Source organism: Thamnophis sirtalis, unplaced genomic scaffold (genome assembly GCF_051295495.1).
Source record: "Thamnophis sirtalis isolate CommonGarterSnake01/CBP01778 unplaced genomic scaffold, rThaSir2_p1.2 scaffold_4, whole genome shotgun sequence".
NCBI classification, from domain to species: Eukaryota; Metazoa; Chordata; class Lepidosauria; order Squamata; family Natricidae; genus Thamnophis; species Thamnophis sirtalis.
The window spans coordinates 59,496,862-59,514,851 of NW_028261384.1; the positions used below are offsets into that span (position 1 = coordinate 59,496,862).

Sequence of the window (17,990 nt, forward strand, 5' to 3'; positions counted from 1 at the left end):
CTCCGTAGTCTTCCCTCATTGTCCTATGATGCCCTGAGATCTCCCGTCTGGCTTCCCATTCTTTCCTCCTTTCTTCCGCTCGCCTCTCCCGTTTGGATGTTTGATGTTTGGAGGGATAGTATTTACGGTACATCTCCATAAGATTTCACTCTAAATGTTACATGTAGAGCGGATGTTCCAATCGGCAAACATTGCATTAGCGCTATTCCATTGGGTCCGATGGCTAATGTAATGTTTTAATCATTTTAATATATTTAAATCAGATGAAAAATAATACACTGAACAATCAGCAGTAAACATTTCCTTTTGAAATGTTGAATTAAAATTCTTAAGCATTTCTTGTTACCATCTTACTGCAGTTTTCTTATGTGTTTCTAATCTACAACTCATACCTTTTCTGTAATCATTCAAAAGCAAATCAAAGCTTGAATGGAAAGTCCATTTACTATAAAGAATCATATTTCACAGAGTACCCCACTTGGTAAAACAAAATTAGAGTTCTTCAGGTACGTACACACATTTCAGAAGCCGTGAACTTTCAGTTGTTCTTCCTTAACAATGCCAACCTGCAGAAAATATACAAACATCAATAAGCCCTTGGGAATTAGAACTAGAAATGTCACATAAAATAAATCCACATATTAATTATGTACAATGATGAACAGCTGAGATTAGTACATAATTACATGTAATAGCAATTTTCTATTTACAAGTCAAGCTAGAGAACCCTCAAATGCTTTCTTAAAATTTCTCACAATAAAATTTTAACTTGTCAAATGTACGGTATCAACTGTGACATTTAGAAAAGCAAATGTTAGAGGCAAGTTGTTACACTAAAATCCTAAAGGGGAAAACAATTCAAGAAGCATGGGAAACAGTAAAAAAAATGATCATAAAAGCCCAGTCCAACACAGTATCACTAAAAAAGAAAAAGAAAAAATCCAAGTAAAATCCAGCATAGTTGCATTAAGATCTCTCCAATAAGCTGAAAGATAAAAAGGATAAGTACAAAAAATGGAAAGAGAGACATAGTTAAAGCAGAATATCAGCAGATAGCCCTAACTTGCAAAGACAAAGTCAGGAAAGCAAAGGCTCAGAAGGAACAGCCTTGCAACAAAAGTCAAAGATAATACATGTTTCAATATATTAATAACAAGAAAAAAAGTCAAGGAAATAGTAGACTTGCTAAAAGAATACAAATTACCAGCTGTCTGCAAACAGTATAAATCCTTCCATTCCTCACCATCTCCATAGACATTCATCACTGGAGGTTTTTAAGAGGAGATTGGATAGTCACTTGTCTGAAATGGTATAGGATCTCCTGCTTGAGCAGGGGACTGGACTAGAATAGCAATAGCAATAGCAATAGCAATAGCAATAGCAATAGCAATAGCAATAGCAATAGCAATAGCAGTAGACTTATATACCGCTTCATAGGCCTTTCAGGCCTCTCTAAGCGGTTTACAGAGAGTCAGCATATTGCCCCCAACAATCTGGGTCCTCATTTTACCCACCTCGGAAGGATGGAAGGCTGAGTCAACCCTGAGCCGGTGAGATTTGAACCGCTGACCTGCTGATCTAGCAGTAGCCTGCAGTGCTGCATTTAACCACTGCGCCACCTTGGCTCCAAGGTTCCATTCAGCTGAATTCTGATTCTGATTCACTCTTCCATTTAGCCTCATGATTCAGCTCTTTATCAATTTAGAGAAGACAATGAAGTTGTCTAAAATTCTATTTTGTTATCATGTTCAGTGTCAAAAACAATTTTCAAATATTTGTTTAACTTAAATGAGCTATGTGCATTTTAATATTTCAGTCAGCTGTATGAATTGAAAGAGTCGTAACATCTCATCACTCACCTCTAAAAGGAACTGGCAAATGTTCTTCCCCTGGTCACCCTGTAACTGGATAACTTCCCTGTATTCAGGATGTTCAATCACAGAACCATTACAAGCAAATTTCTGCAGAAAAACATTGCTATATTCAGTGGCAACTAATTATTTTTCAGGTACTTGATGTTATTTCCACTATAGGTAATCTTTAACTTACAACTATAATTGAATCTGTAATTATGATTTTAATGATTAAACAGGTCATCATTTGACTACACCCAATATTATGAGTTTTTTGTAGTGATTATTAAGTGAATGTGGCACCTATAAAGTAAATGTTAATTGAGCAAACACCTCAGTCATTAGCTAAACTTCATTATGGGGACTTTTTTTGCAGTTTTCAGCAAAAACAAACACTGCAATAAACTGCAGTGACAAGAGCATAACATGCTGCAAATAGATGTAAATGTAGGATGATTCTCAAGTGTCCAAAATACGGTCACATGACCAAAGGGATACAGGTGAGCAGTGACTGCCAGAACTTTTAATATGGGAGGCCTGAACCAGATTAAAGTGCAAATGAGTTATATTTAACAAAATAAAACCAAGTATAGATATTGCATTTTAAAACTTAATAAAATAATAAAAACAACAACACAATAACAACAACAATAATAATAATTCAGACTGACAGGCACTTGGCCCACAACATACCTGACATAACAATAGTTGAAAAGAAAAAGGTATGGTTCATTGACATTGCAACACCTGGAGATACACAAATTGAAGATAAATAGCAAGAAAAAAATCACAAAATACCAGGACTTGCAAATTGAAGTTGAGCGACAGTGGAAAAAGAAATTGTGTGTTGTCCCGATTGTAATTGGAGATCTTGGAGCAATACCTAAATGGCTACCTCGCTATTTGGAAATTTTAAATTTATCAGATTTGAACATTCGGATCCTACAAAAAAAACCACCCTACTTGGAACAGCTTATATCCTCCGACATTACCTTAACAGTTCCAATATCCTTGGTTAGGACTCAAGCTGTTGAGCTACCAACCAGCCCCAAAGGCTGTGAATCTCACCAAAGATTAACCACAAACAACAACAACAACAACAACAACAATAACTCCGCCGTTGCTGGTCCCAAGCCCGGATGAGAAAGGAGGAGGGTTGGGATCAGGTTGGCAACCTGACCCAATTTTAAAAAAAACTGCAAACCCATATAACATGGTGAAAGGAACGAATAAAAATTCTATACTCCATCGGTCATCACGCAGGTTAACAAGGGCCGCGGCAGATGTTGAGGTCCCTGGGCATCCGTCGACAAGTGGCCTACAAGTGAACCAGCCAACAAAATGACAAAAATATAGTGCAGATGAAAATCGTGCCATAATGGCCTGTTATTACAACTCAGAGCCAGAAAAAAGAGGCTATTTAAAGTGAATGTATGAATTATGGAAACAACAATATCCAGATTCAAATGTTAGTGAACAACGACTAGCAGATCAAAGGCGATTTATTATACGGAATAAAGTGTTTAGTGAAGTTGAACTTGAGGAAATTCAGACAATTTGCAAAAATAAAAAAATAACATCACAAGCGGAAACAACCAATACTCAAGACACAACTAAATATAAGATACTGTAGTAGAATTCCCAGAAGAAGATGTCGGAGAAGAAATAACAACACTACCACCAAAACCAGATATCATTGAACCAACTGATGAACTAACTCAAAAACAAAAAGAATTGAAGGACAAGATCATGGAGCATTTTCTGTCTAATGAGGAAAGGCAACATTTACCATCACTAAAAACTGTGCCTAAGAAAATTTTGGCCCCTATTATGAAAATGGTTAATGCAGTGCTTTCAACAATCAAAATGGGATCCATCTTGGAAACGAATCAGTTAATGTACAGTGCAGCTGTAATAGTCACTAAAGAACTAGGCATTAAAATCAAAGCACCTAGTCACACAATGGAAAAAGTATCAAAGCCAAAGTGGAAAATCCGATTAGAACAAAAAGTCAAAAAATTAAGGGCAGATGCTAGCAACTTAAAGAACATGCATGAGCAATGGCTTAAAAACAACAAAATCATACATCAGCTAATCAGAAGATATAGATTGGATACAAGAAACATCAATGAAGCTGTAGAGATTGTAAAACAGCAGATAACAGCAACAGCTAGAAAAATTGAAAGATATGAGGCACGAATCATCCAATATAAACAAAAAGCAATTTTGATCAGACCAGCGGTGTTTTTATCAAAGTCTTAATGGGAATGGTGACACCAAAAGTGAAAAACCAGAAAAGCAGGCCACAGTTGAATTCTGGAAAGAACTGTGGGAAAATCCAAAGGACTACAATAAAGAAGCAAAGTGGATACATAACTTTGAGAAAAGCATTGGCAACAAGCAAATGCAAGTATTAGAAATAACAACAGAGATGGTGAAAAATTGAGTAAAAAAAGTAAAGAATTGGACATTTTTTCATTTCATTTTTTCATTTAAAATTTATTTGTATGCCACCCTTTTCCCTGGGGGGACTCAGGGCGGCTCACAATCAAAAGGAAGGGGGGGGGGACAGACTTTTACATATAAGACAGTACATGATTAAAACGCAACATTCATACCATTCGGGCGGGTTACAATCTTTAGCCCCAGGCCTGATGGGATAGCCAGATTCTAAGGGCTGTGCGGAAGGTCTGGAGGGTGGTGAGGGTACGAAGCTCCACGGGGAGATCGTTCCATTGGGTCGGGGCTACCACCGAGAAGGCTCTCCTCCGCATGGTGGCCAGTCGGCATTGGCCACCGGATGGAACTCGGAGGAGGCCTAAACGATGAGATCTAATGGGTCGTGTGGAGGTGATCGGCAGTAGGCGGTTTCTCAAGTACCCAGATCCACTACCATGAAGGGCTTTATAGGTGGCAAGTAGCACCTTGAAGCACATCCGGAGATCAACAGGTAGCCAGTGCAGCTCGCGGAGGATAGGTGTTAGGTGGGTGAAGTGAGGTGCACCCATGATCGCTCGCGCGGCTGCGTTCTGGACTAGCTGAAGTCGCCGAATACTCCTCAAGGGCAGCCCCATGTAGAACACATTGCAGTACTCCAGCCTAGAGGTCACAAGGGCCTGAGTGACTGTTGTGAGAGCCTCCCGGTTCAGGTAGGGGCGCAACTGGTGCACCAGGCGAACCTGGGCAAATGCCCCCCTGGTCACAGCTGACAAATGGTGTTCGAAAGTCAGCTGTGGGTCCAGGAGGACTCCCAAGTTGCGGACCCTGTCTGAGGGGTATAATGTTTGACCCCCCAGCCTGAGAGATGGAATATTTGCCAAGTTGGCGGGAGGGAAACACAACAGCCACTCGGTCTTATCCGGGTTGAGCACAAGTTTGTTAGCCCTCATCCAGTCCCTAACAGCTTCAAGTCCCTGGTTCATCACGTCCACCGCTTCATTGAGTTGGCACGGGGTGGACAGATACAGCTGGGTATCGTCCGCATACTGGTGGTATTTTATCCCGTGCCGCCGAATGATCTCGCCCAGCGGTTTCATGTAGATGTTGAAAAGTAGGGGAGACAGGACCGAACCCTGCGGCACCCCATATGTTAGGGGCCTAGGGTTCGATCTCTGCCCCCCAACTAACACCGACTGCGTCCTGTCCAAGAGGTAAGAGGAGAACCACTGCAAAACAGTGCCTCCCACCCCCACCTCTCGCAGTCGTCGCAGAAGGATACCATGGTCGATGGTATCGAAAGCCGCTGAGAGGTCAAGGAGAACCAGGATGGAGGCGTGGCCTCGATCCCTGGCTCTCCAGAGGTCATCGGTCAATGCGACCAAAGCGGTTTTTGTGCTGCAGCCAGGTCTGAAGCCGGACTGGAATGGGTCAAGATAGCTGGCTTCCTCCAAGGCCCGCTGGAGCTGAAAGGCCACCACCTTCTCAACAACCTTCCCCACAAAGGGGAGGTTGGAGACTGGACGGTAATTTTTAAGAACGGCTGGATCCAGAGATGGTTTCTTCAGGAGGGGTCTCACCACCGCCGCTTTGAGTGTGGGGGGAAAGACCCCCTCCCGAAGGGAGGCAGTAACAACCGCCTGGATCCAGCCCCATGTCACCTCGCTGCTATTGACCACCAGCCAGGAGGGGCACGGGTCCAGTACACATGTGGAGGCACTCACAGCTCTCATGGCCTTGTCCACGTTCCCAGGGGCAACATCCTGAAACTCAACCCAGCGATGGTCTACCAGATTATCCCCTTGTGCCTCGGCTGGATCTGCAGAATCGGAGTCCAACTCCGATCGAAACCGAGCAACTTTGTCCGCCAAGAACTGGACGTACTCTTCAGCCCTACCCTGCAAGGGGTCCCCTGTATCCCTCCTATTTAGGAGGGAATGGGTTATCCTAAACAGGGCGGCTGGGCGGGACTCGGCGGAGGCAATCAAGGTGGCAATATAAGATCTTTTTGCCGTCCTAATTGCCCTGATGTAATCCTTGATGCACGATGTTAAAAGTGCTCGGCTCGATTCGGATTTGTTGGATCTCCACGAGTGCTCTAGGTGTCTCTTCCGGCGCTTCCTCTCCCGGAGTTCCTCGGTGAACCAAGGGGGTCTCCTGGATCCACAGCCTCGGAGTGGCCGTAGTGGCGCAATCCGATCAAGAGACCCAGTCGCTGCCGAGTTCCAGGCAGCAACCAGGGTCTCCACCGGACTGTGGGCAAGAGTATCAGGAATAGCCCCAAGCTCCGTCTGGAACCTCAAGGGATCCATAAGTCGCCTGGGGCGGAACCATCTGGTCGGTTCCTCCTCCCTACAGCGGAGGTTTGGCCTCCGAAAGTCAAGCCTCAGTAGGCAATGGTCTGACCACGACAGGGGTATGATCTCATTACCCCTCAGACCAAGATCACAAGTCCACTGCTCCGAGAGGAATACGAGGTCGAGCGTGTGACCCGCTGAATGGGTTGGGCCCCGAATTACCTGGGTCAAGCCCATGGCTGTCATGGAAGCCATGAACTCCTGCGCTCCATCAGAGTGTTCACCGAGCGAAGGCAAATTGAAATCCCCCAGAACCATAAGCCTGGGGAACTCAATTGCCAGCTCGGCTACCGACTCGAGGAGCGAGGGGAGGGCTGCTGCAACGCTGTTGGGAGGCAGGTATGTTAACAGCAAACCCACTTGACCCTTGAGGTCCAACTTCACCAGCAGGGACTCACACCCGACAAGCTCCGGAGCAGGGATCCTACGAGGTACTAGAGACTCTCGGATAACAATAGCCACACCTCCACCCCTTCTCTGGGCTCTCGGCTGATGAAGCACCTGAAAACCTTCTGGGCACATCCCTACGAGGGGGACTCCTCCGGGCCCAGCCAGGTTTCAGTAATACATGCCAGGTCTGCCCTCTCGTCTAAAATTAAGTCCCGGATGAGGGGAGCCTTATGAACTACAGACCTGGCATTTAGCGACAACAGCCTGAGACCAGGGTCCTGATTACTCGTGTCATCTGGCCTTGGAGTGGGACTCATAAGGCCGGAAGGAGGGATCTCTATGACGTAGCGAGCCCTCCTTCCCTGGTAATGGCCAGCCCTAAAGTCCCCGCCATATCTGCCCCTCCCTGTTACGACCGTAATGCCCCGGCCCACTCCCGTGTCCGTGGTTCCCTCAACCACCCCTATGGCTCCCGCGTTCCCCGGCAGGCCCTCCGAATCAAACACACTCATCCGTACACTCAAACAGTCCCCACGTAGTAATTAAAACACAAAAAAGATACAACAATAATGGGTAGTAAAAGTGGGATCATTCACTCAATCACACGCATATCTCATGCATATCCCATACAAAAGAAAGAAAAAGAGAAGAGAGAAAAAGAAAGGAAAAGAGAGAGATTACGCAGTCGTTAAAAATGAAGTTCAGGTAGCTGTGCACCAGCCGTGGGATACGGGGGTATAGCAGTGTAAGTCCAAAGTCTAAAGGTCCAAGGTCCCCTCTTATAGTTTTTCCATCTGATGGCAGGATGGTGATGGTAGTCCGAAATGGTCCCCAAAGGTTCCCGCAAGCCGGGCAACCGAGTGGGCGTAGTCAGAGGGTGTTGTAAGTTCCAAAAGGTCTTAAGAGATGCCGCCATCGTCCATATGCCACCTGCAACAGCGAGCAGAGAGGGGGGGTGCACCAAAAAGAAGGGGGGGAAGAAGCTAGAGGATTAAGGTGGCCGGAAACCAGCCACCAGACTCAGACGAATAGATGTAAAAAGTTCAACCACTCCCTCTTTAATGGGGTGCTGGTCTAATATAAGCCCAGATCTTAATCTTAGTCTCTCACAGATCGAGAAAAAATGCTCGCCATCCGCTAGCGCCACCCCCACTCACTCACACCAATTCAAGCTGCAAGTTGTCTGAAGCGGCTGCCACCGTCGTCCCAGCTTGTGACACGCTGAGAGGCTGTGGTCTGTGTGAGGGGGGGGGGCGCCCGACAACGCCGACAAACTCCAAAACCGTCACCTGTGTGCGGGGGGGAGGCGTCCAACAGCGCCAGCAGTCAAGCTACCGTTCGTGCAAGAGGGGGGAAGGGCGTTAGGCACCACCGAAGGCCACCTGGGACTGTCCAAGTTCTTCCTAGCTCAACTCCGAACTCCTCCCGGTAGCAGCGTCTCCAGGTCGCACAAGTAGGCCACGCCAGTATCGGCAACTTCCCCCAGCCGCATCTAAAGTGCCGGCAGCCTCTGCCTCCGCCCAGTCCCAGCGCTTTTTTTTAGTCGCCCCGCATCGTCCGCGTCTTCCGAGCCTAGCAGCTCTGGGGAGGCAAGTCTCCTCAGTCCGCTGCTGGCCCGGGTATCCTGGGGAGTTCTTACTCCTTTCGCGCACGGAATCAGGTTCCTGGACCAGGATTCCACCTTCTCCCACGCAAGTTTCAGCAACCCGAGCCGGAGCGAGAAAACTCGGCAGCCATCTTCCAGCGCATGCGTCAGTGACATCACCTGGAAATGACCAATTGCATGGTTTCTGGCTCAAATATCTTACCAGTTTTCATGTAATATTGGCCAGGCAACTAAATGAAATTTTACAAAATGGTCAAATTGATGAATGGTTGACAACTGGAAAGACATCCTTGATTCAGAAGACTGCAACTAAAGGAACAATACCTGAAAACTACAGACCAATAACATGCTTGCCAACAACCTTCAAATTACTCACAGGCATTATTGCAGATAACATGATGGATTATTTGGAAACAAATGACATCTTGCCAGTAGAGCAAAAAGGCAACAAAAAAAGGAGCAGGGGCACAAAAGATCAGCTCCTAATTGATAAAATGATATTAGAAAATTGTAAGAACAGAAAAATGAACTTGAATATGGTCTGGATTGATTACAAAAAGGCATTCGACTCATTGCCACATAGTTGGATCATAAAATGCTTAGAAACAACTGGCATTAGCAAAAATATTACATCCTTTACTGAAAAGGCAATGAAACATCAGAGAACTGAGTTGGCAGTCGGGAATGAGAACTACGGAATGGTTAATATCAAGTGAGGAATTTTCCAGGGTGATTCACTTTCACCTCTTCTCTTCATCATTGCAATGATCCCACTATGAGTAATCTTTAAAAAAATGAAATTAGGCTACCAAACAGCCAAAGAAGCTGAAAAAAATTCTCATTTATTATATATGGATGATTTGAAACTCTATGGAAAGTCAGAAATAGAAATCCAATCACTGACAAACACAGTCCGAGTATTCAGCACCGATATTTCAATGCAGTTTGGCATGGAAAAATGTGCCACTGTAACCATAAAAAGGGGCAAAATCACTACATGTGAGGGATTTGAAATGCCCAATGGCCAACTAATTAGATGCAACAAAAATGAAGCCTACAAATATTTAGGCATTCTGCAGTTGGATAACATCAAGCATGGAGAAGTAAAAACTATTGTCAGGGGAGAGTACACCAACAGAGTTAGGAAAATTTTAAAATCTAAATTGAATGGTGGAAATACAATGAAGGCCATAAATACCTGGGCAATACCAGTTATAAGATACACAGCTGGTATAGTTAACTGGACACAAGCTGATTTGGATATTTTGGACTGAAAAACCAGGAAACTAATGACAATGCACTACAGTTTACATCTACGTGGTAATACTGATAGACTGTACCTGCCCCAAAAATCAGGTGGCAGAGGATTATTACAAGTGAAGCAAATAGTTGAAGAAGAAAAACATGCACTGGCTGATTATTTAAAAGAAAGTCAAGAACATCTATTAATCAAAGTAAAGAACAAAAATCTATTGAAGGTCCAACAGACGAAAGAAGAATACAGAAAAGATATGATAAAATCAAGAATGGAGAGTTGGCAGAAAAAAGCATTGCATCGCCAATTTCTAGAAAAAATAAAAGATAAAGTGGACAGTGAACAAACTTGGTTATGGTTAACAGCAGGTACATTAAAGAAAGAAACAGAGTCACTAATCCTGGCTGCACAAGAACAAGCTATCCACACAAATGCCATTAAGGCCAAAATCGAAAAATCCTCTGATGATGCCAAATGCAGACTTTGCAAAGAAATTGATGAAATTATTGACCACATACTCAGCTGCTGTAAAAGAAATCGCACAGACTGATTATAAATTGTGGCACAATTCAGTAGCATAAATGATCCATTGGAATTTGTGCAAAAATTATAATATTAAAACAGCAACAAACTGGTGGGAACATAAGCCTGAAAAACTCACCGAAAATCAGATGGTCAAGATCTTGTGGGATTTTCGCATACAAATGGACAAAATACTGGCGCATAATACACCAGACATCACACTGGTTGAGAAAAATAAGGTTACAATCATAGACATCGCAATACCAGGTGATAGCAGGGTTGCCGAGAAGGAATATGAAAAAAATTGCAAAATACCAGGACTTAAAAATAGAAATTCAACGATTATGGCACAAACCAGCAGTGGTAATTCCAGTGGTAATTGGCACACTGAGTGCTATTCCAAAAGCACTGGAATTACATTTAAAACAGTTAAAAATTGACAAAATCACCATCAGTCAAATGCAAAAATCTGCGCTGCTTGGACCTGTACGCATATTACAAAAATACATTACGACGTCCTAGGCCCCTGGGTGGGGCCCGACTAGTAATCAATGCCAAATCCGGCGAAACAACTGGCCACTGTGATACAATTCTGTTGTTGCGAATAATAATAATACGCCTCCAAGGAGCTTTACCCTGTCTTGGTGGAGGGGCTTGCACGTTCTAATGATCCTAAGGGATATGCTAAACAGGTACAACCATATCAGACAGGTCTTAGGTGAAGGGCCAGACAAAATTTGCTCCACAACCCATTCAAATATGGCGAATACAAAAAAAAAGAAAAAGAAATTTATGCTGGCTAAACAGTCGCCCACATTAACAATGGTTCCATTGAATGCTATGGTTCCTGAGCATTCTGTGCAAAATGAGCTACAAGGCTCAGCTAGGTAACCAGGGAATGGAACTGACAAGTTACTGGAAGAAAAAGTGAAAAGGCGAAAAATCTGGAGTAGGGAATAAAACATCTCTATTATGAAAGCTTACTATAAAGCTTACTATAATAATGGATTAATGAGTGTTCCATTGGATGCTATGGCTCCTGGGCATTCTGCGCAAAATGAGCTACAGCAAAAAAGCGAAAAATCTGGACTAAGGAAGAAAACATCTCTATTATCAAAGCTTACTATCAGTCTGAGCCAGCAAAACGTGGATTTCAAAAATGAATGTATCAGATTTGGAAGGTGAACCACACGGACTGTGATATCAGTGAACAAAGGCTAATGGACCAACGATGTGTAATTCTAAGCCACAAATTTTTCACTACAGCAGAATTAATAGGAATCGAAGAGAAAGCAACTAATGGTCTGAGTATACCAATAAGAAGAGTAACATCAAGAATGATTTGCAGACTCAAAAGCAAACTGAGGAAGAAAGGGAGGAAGAGGATGTTGAAATGGATGAAGATAAAGAACAAGGAAGCACTGAAGAACAAACACCAACAGATATTGCTCAATTAGCTGAGAAAATAAAGCATCAAATGGAAGATGCCAAAAGAACACATTTGGCAAAGCTGAACCAAGTGAACCAGAAAGAATTGAGAAAGGTACTAAAAAAGGTCAATGAGGCTGTGCAAACCATTCAAACCATTACATTAACTGAAACAAACCAGCTGATGTATGCAGCAGCCTTCATAGCCACCGAAGAATTGGGTTTGAAAATACAAAAGAACCAAAGAGGCAAGAAGAGGAAGCCTAAGTGGAAAATTCGGTTGGAATTGAAGATCAAAAAGTTTCATGGAGACTTGAGCAACTTAAAGAACCTAAGGCAAGGTCAGCTAAAAAACAAGCAGGTCAAAAGCAGCCAGAAAGCAAGATAGGATTTGGAGAATAAAGAGATTGTGATAGTAATTGAAGAGCTGAAGCAGAGGGTTGTTGCCGTTGCTGAAAAGATTAAAAGAGATGAAAACTGAGTAACTCAATTCAAGGAAAACTCACAGTTCAGAGCAAATCAGCACCAGTTTTATAAGAGTTTAGAAAGTGGAGATGGAGTAACAACAAATGAAAAGCCTGATAAAGAGAAAGCTCTGAAATTCTGGAAGAATTTGTGGGAAAACAACAAAAAGCACAATAGAAATGCAAAATGGATCAAACAGATTGAGGATTCTATTAAAGTGCATAAAATGAAAGATGTGAAGATAAGAAAAGAAATGGTACAAAGACAGTGAAGAAAAGTGAAGAACTGGAGTGCACCTGGACCAGATAAGTTACATGGCTTCTGGTTAAAGGTGTTTACAAGTGTGCACAAAAATTTGACAGCCCAAATGAACCAGATCTTTAAAACACCTGAAAATGATGAATGGATGACAACTGGAAGGACATTTTTGATCCAAAAAGATAAAGAAAAAGGAAAGGACACTGGAAACTATAGGCCAATCACCTGTTTGCCAACAACATACAAGCTCCTTACTGGTATCATTGCAAACCAAATTTATGGATACTTGGAAAGAAATAACTTGTTTCCTGTAGAACAGAAAGGATGCTGCAAAAATTCAAGAGGAACAAAGGACCAGCTGTTAATTGACAAACTAATCCTAAAGAATTCAAAGAAAAGATGAACCAACCTGTTCATGGCTTGGATAGATTATAAGAAAGTATTTGATTCAGTTCCCCATAGCTGTATCAAGAAATGCCTGAAAATCTTTGGCATCAGCAGCAACATACAAAAATTCATGGAAACTTCAATGAACCTCTGGAAAACAAAGCTTATAGCTAATGAAGAAGTACTGGGTGAAGTTGAAATTAAACAAGGCATTTTCCAGGGTGATTCCCTTTCACTCCTACTTTTTATATTCTCAATGCTACCACTGACAATCATTTTGAAGAAGATGAACTATGGATACGAACTTGCAAAGAAAGGGCTGAAAATTTCACACTTGGTGTACATGGATGGTTTGAAGCTGTTTGGTAAAACAAAAGCTGAACTAAATTTATTAATTGAAAGCACAAAAGAATTTAGCCAAGACATAGGTATGCACTTTGGAATTGACAAATGTGCAACAATGGCAACAAAAGCAGGCAAGGTCATAGAAGATGATGGAATAGAACTTGAGAATGAAGAAATAATAAAGGTAGTAAAACCAGAAGAAGGCTACAAGTACTTGGGAATTTTAGAGGCTTCTAACTTAATGCATAATAAAGTCAAGGAATTAACTTCAGCCAAGTACATTTGATGAATTCACAAGATATTAAAGTCCAAATTGAGTGGAGGAAACATCATAAAAGCCATATATACCTGGGCTATACCTGTAATTCGATACTCTACAGGAATAATTGACTGGACCCAGATGGAGTTGGACAATTTGGACAGAAAAGCAAGGAAGCTTATGACAATGAATCACGCTTTGAACCCTAAAAGTGATGTTGACCGATTATATCTACCAAGAGCAGAGGGTGGTCGAGGACTCCTACAAGTAAAACAGACTGTGGAAGAAGAAAAACACAGCTTGAATTATTACATCCAGAAAAATGAAGAACCAATGATTAAGGAAGTAAATAAAGGAGGCATTTTAAAGACAACTAAGTCAAAAGCTGAATTTAAGAAAGAATTGAGAAGCGAGCTGAAAATTGGAAAAACAAAGCTATGCATAGCCAATAATTGAAAAGTATTGAAGGCAAAGCTGACCAAAAGCTAACTTAGAACTGGTTAAGATCAGGAGCACTGAAAAAAGAAACAGAAGGCTTTATTTTGGCAGCTCAAGGACAAGCCTTAGCCACAAACTACATGAAGGTAAAAATTCCACACCTTACCACCAACAGCAAATGTCGCCTCTGTAATGAGAAAGACGAGACAGTCGACCACTTGATCAGTGGGTGCAGCAAAATTTCACAAACTGACTACCTACAACGCCATGACCGTGTTGCTAAGATCATTCACTGGAAATTGTGCCAAAAGTTTGGATTTGAGTACAGCAAAAACCACTGGGAACATCAGGTTCAGAAGGTTTTAGAGAATGAGAAAGTCAAGATCTTGTGGGACTTCAGAATTCAGACTGACAGGCACTTGGCCCACAACACACCTGACATAACAATAGTTGAAAAGAAAAAAGTATGCTTCATTGACATTGCAATACCTGGAGATGCACGAATTGAAGATAAACAGCAAGAAAAAATCACAAAGTACTGGGACTTGCAAATTGAAGTTGAGCAACTGTGGAAAAAGAAATTGTGTGTTGTCCCGATTGTAATTGGAGCCCTTGGAGCAATACCCAAAGGGCTACCTCACTATTTGGAAATTTTAAATTTATCGGACTTGAACATTCGGATTCTACAAAAAGCTGCCCTACTTGGAACAGCTTATATCCTCTGACATTACCTTAACAGCTCCTAGGTCCTTGGTCAGGACTCGAGCTGTTGAGCTACCAACCAGCCCCAAAGGCTGTGAATCTCACCAAAGATTAACCACATAATAATAATAATTTAATCAATAATAACCAAAACTTTGATCTCATAATTTAAGGAGTTCTGCACAAGATTATTGTCTCAGCTTGTAGTAGCAGATTGCCGGGTACTCTTGTGGAGTGACTTGAGTAGAAGCACCATTGTCTTTTGCAATATATCTAAGCATAAGAGTTAGGGATCTTAATCATTTCCAAATGTGGCAGTTTTAAGAGACTCAACGAAATCAATTTTATCACCATTTTTGCTCAAGAGAGTTTTCAAAAATCAATATGGAAGCAAATTGTTTCTTTAAAAAATTAGCAGGTTTTTACTAGCTGTAATTAACAAAAATTATATTGGCATAACACAATTTCAGAACTATCATAGCACTTTAAAAATCTTTTTTATATTGTATGTATGTATGTATTATTTAATTATAATAATTAATATATAATTATTATATTAGATATAGATAGATAGATAGATAGATAGATAGATAGATAGATAGATAGATATAGATAAAAGATAAGATAGATATAATGCTGTATGTATGTATGTATGTATGTATGTATGTATGTATGTATGTATGTATGTATGTATGTATGTATGTATGTGAGTGAGTTCCAGCATAACTCTGGACCACCTTGAGCAAATTCAACGAAACTTGGTACAGATGATTTACCCTTTGGAAACAAATACTGGACGGGAGGACACCCCTGATGTGTGTGTCTGTGTTCCAGCATAACTCTGGAAAGCCTGGCCCATTAATGAGAATGAGTGTGGCGTCTTGGAGCAGCAATTGTTTTTGTAGCAGTTCCTTCCTCTGGAAAGCCAGCCATGACATTTGCCTTTTAGTGGACCAATAGGGAAGCACCTGATGGATTTGGAGCAAAGTGCCAGGATTGTAGACAGGGCGCAAAAGAGGAGTGCATGGGAGGAGGAAGAGAGTGGGCAGGGATGATGGGCATGGGAGTAGGGGGAAGAAAGGCCTCTCTCAATGGCTCCCTGTCAGACAAACACTTATAAATGTATGTGTATTCAGTTTGGACATTCTTAGCTCAAAGATTTCAAAGCCAAGAAACACCAAGTTTACCTTTTTGAATACTTTCACAAGTTTCTTTTTGTCATAGTCATCAGCAATTCCCTGAACAGTTGTTAATGTTTTTCTGCCGTTCCGTTGCTGAATCCTTATATGGATATAGTCTTCAGTCCCTGCCAGGAGTAAGTCGTCACCCTTAGTTGCATCAGCAAAGTGGTCTGGAAAGGGAAAATTCATGTAATGAAAATGAATTTTTCATTGACTATATTTTCTAAATATATTGTCGGTATCCTAAAATTCTCTATACCATTTTCTATCTAAATGGATATCTAATTGTGCCTCAATATGAATTTTGATGGAGTTTGAATTCTTTAGAAAAGTAGTAGTCCAGATTTGTTGTATATATGGTTGTTGTTGTTGTTGTTATTATTATTATTATACAATTGTATCACAGCAGCCAGTTGTTTCGCCGGATTTGGCATTGGTTACTAGTTGGGCCCCACCCAGGGGCCTAGGACGTCATAACGTATTTTCGTAATATGCATGCAGATCCAAGCAATGTGGCTTTTTACATTTGACTGATGGTGATTTTGTCAATTTTTAACTGTTTTAAATGTAATTTCAGTGCTTTTGGAATAGCACCCAGTGTGCCAATTACCACTGGAATTACCACTGCTGGTTTGTGCCATAGTCGTTGAATTTCAATTTTTAAGTCCTGGTATTTTGCAATTTTTTCATGTTCCTTCTCAGCGACCCTGCTATCACCTGGTATTGTGATGTCTATGATTCTGATATTATTATTATTATTATTATTATTATTATTATTATTATTATTATTATTATTATTATTGTTATACAATTGTATCACAGCGGCCAGTTGTTTCGCCGGATTTGGCATTGGTTACTAGTCGGGCCCCACCCAGGGGCCTAGGACATATTTTTGTAATATGCGTGCAGATCCAAGCAGTGCGGCTTTTTGCATTTGACTGATGGTGATTTTGTCAATTTTTAACTGTTTTAAATGTAATTCCAGTGCTTTTGGAATAGCACCCAGTGTTCTTATTATTATTATTATTATTATTATTATTATTATTATTATTATTATTATTATTATTAATGTATAGGCCGTCCAATCCCAAAGGACTCCAGGCGGCTTACAAAGAAAGGAGAAAAACGAAAAGAAAAATAAAAAGAATTGTTTAAAATTCACAAAATGCATTCATTCTAATCGGGGCTGGACCTTAACAATAAGGTCAACAGCCCCAGGCCTGCTGGAACAGCCAGTTTTTAACAGCTTTCCTGAAGGCCATGAGAGTGGGTAAGGTCCGGACCTCTGGGGGTAGCTGATTCCAAAGGGTCGGAGCAGCCACAGAGAAGGCTCTCCTCTGGGGGCCCGCCAGCCGACACTGTCTGGCTGACGGCATCCGAAGGAAGCCCAATCTGTGGGATCTTATCGGCCGTTGGGAGGTATGTGGCAGTAGGCGGTCTCGCAGGTACGCTGGTCCTAAGCCATGTAGGGCTTTAAAGGTAATAACCAACACCTTGAATTGGGTCCGGAGACCAATCGGTAACCAGTGCAGCTCGTGGAGGACAGGTGTAACATGGGTGTACCTTGGTACACCCAATATTGCTTGCACAGCTGCATTCTGGACCAGCTGTAGTCTCCGAACGCTTTTCAAGGGTAGCCACATGTAAAGCGCATTGCAATAATCCAGACTTGAGGTGACAAGGGTGTGAGTGACCATTTGAAGTGCTTCCCAGTCCAAATAGGGCCGCAATTGGTGCACCAGGAGAACCTGGGCAAAGGCCCCCCTGGTCACAGCCGACAGGTGGTGTTCCAGTGTCAGTCCAGTCCAGAAAGACCCCCAAGTTGTAGGCTCTCTCTAAGGGGTGTAAGTTTTTGCCCCCCAGGATAAAGGACGGACTGTCTGGGCTGTCCTTCCGGGCAACATCCAAAGACACTCAGTCTTATCGGGATTGAGTACGAGTTTGTTTACCCCCATCCAGATCCTGACAGCTTCCAGGCATTGGTACATCATGTCCGCCGCTACACTGAGTTGGCACAGGGCAGATAGCTACAGTTGTGTATCATCTGCATATTGATGGTACTTTATCCCGTGCTGTCGTATGATCTCACCCAGCGGTTTCATGTAGAT

At 42.1% G+C, this 17,990-nt stretch overlaps 1 protein-coding gene across 1 annotated transcript; it reads right to left on the reverse strand.

Moving 5' to 3' along the window:
• Positions 1 to 521: 521 nt before the first annotated feature.
• On the reverse strand, positions 522 to 16,071 carry EIF1B (eukaryotic translation initiation factor 1B). The gene is made up of 3 exons (XM_087712151.1): positions 15,889 to 16,071; positions 1,860 to 1,961; positions 522 to 566 (listed from the first exon to the last, which is right to left on the reverse strand). Exons 1-3 carry the CDS (start codon positions 16,069 to 16,071, stop codon positions 522 to 524), a joined length of 330 nt encoding a protein of 109 aa, XP_087568277.1.
• Positions 16,072 to 17,990: the final 1,919 nt, after the last annotated feature.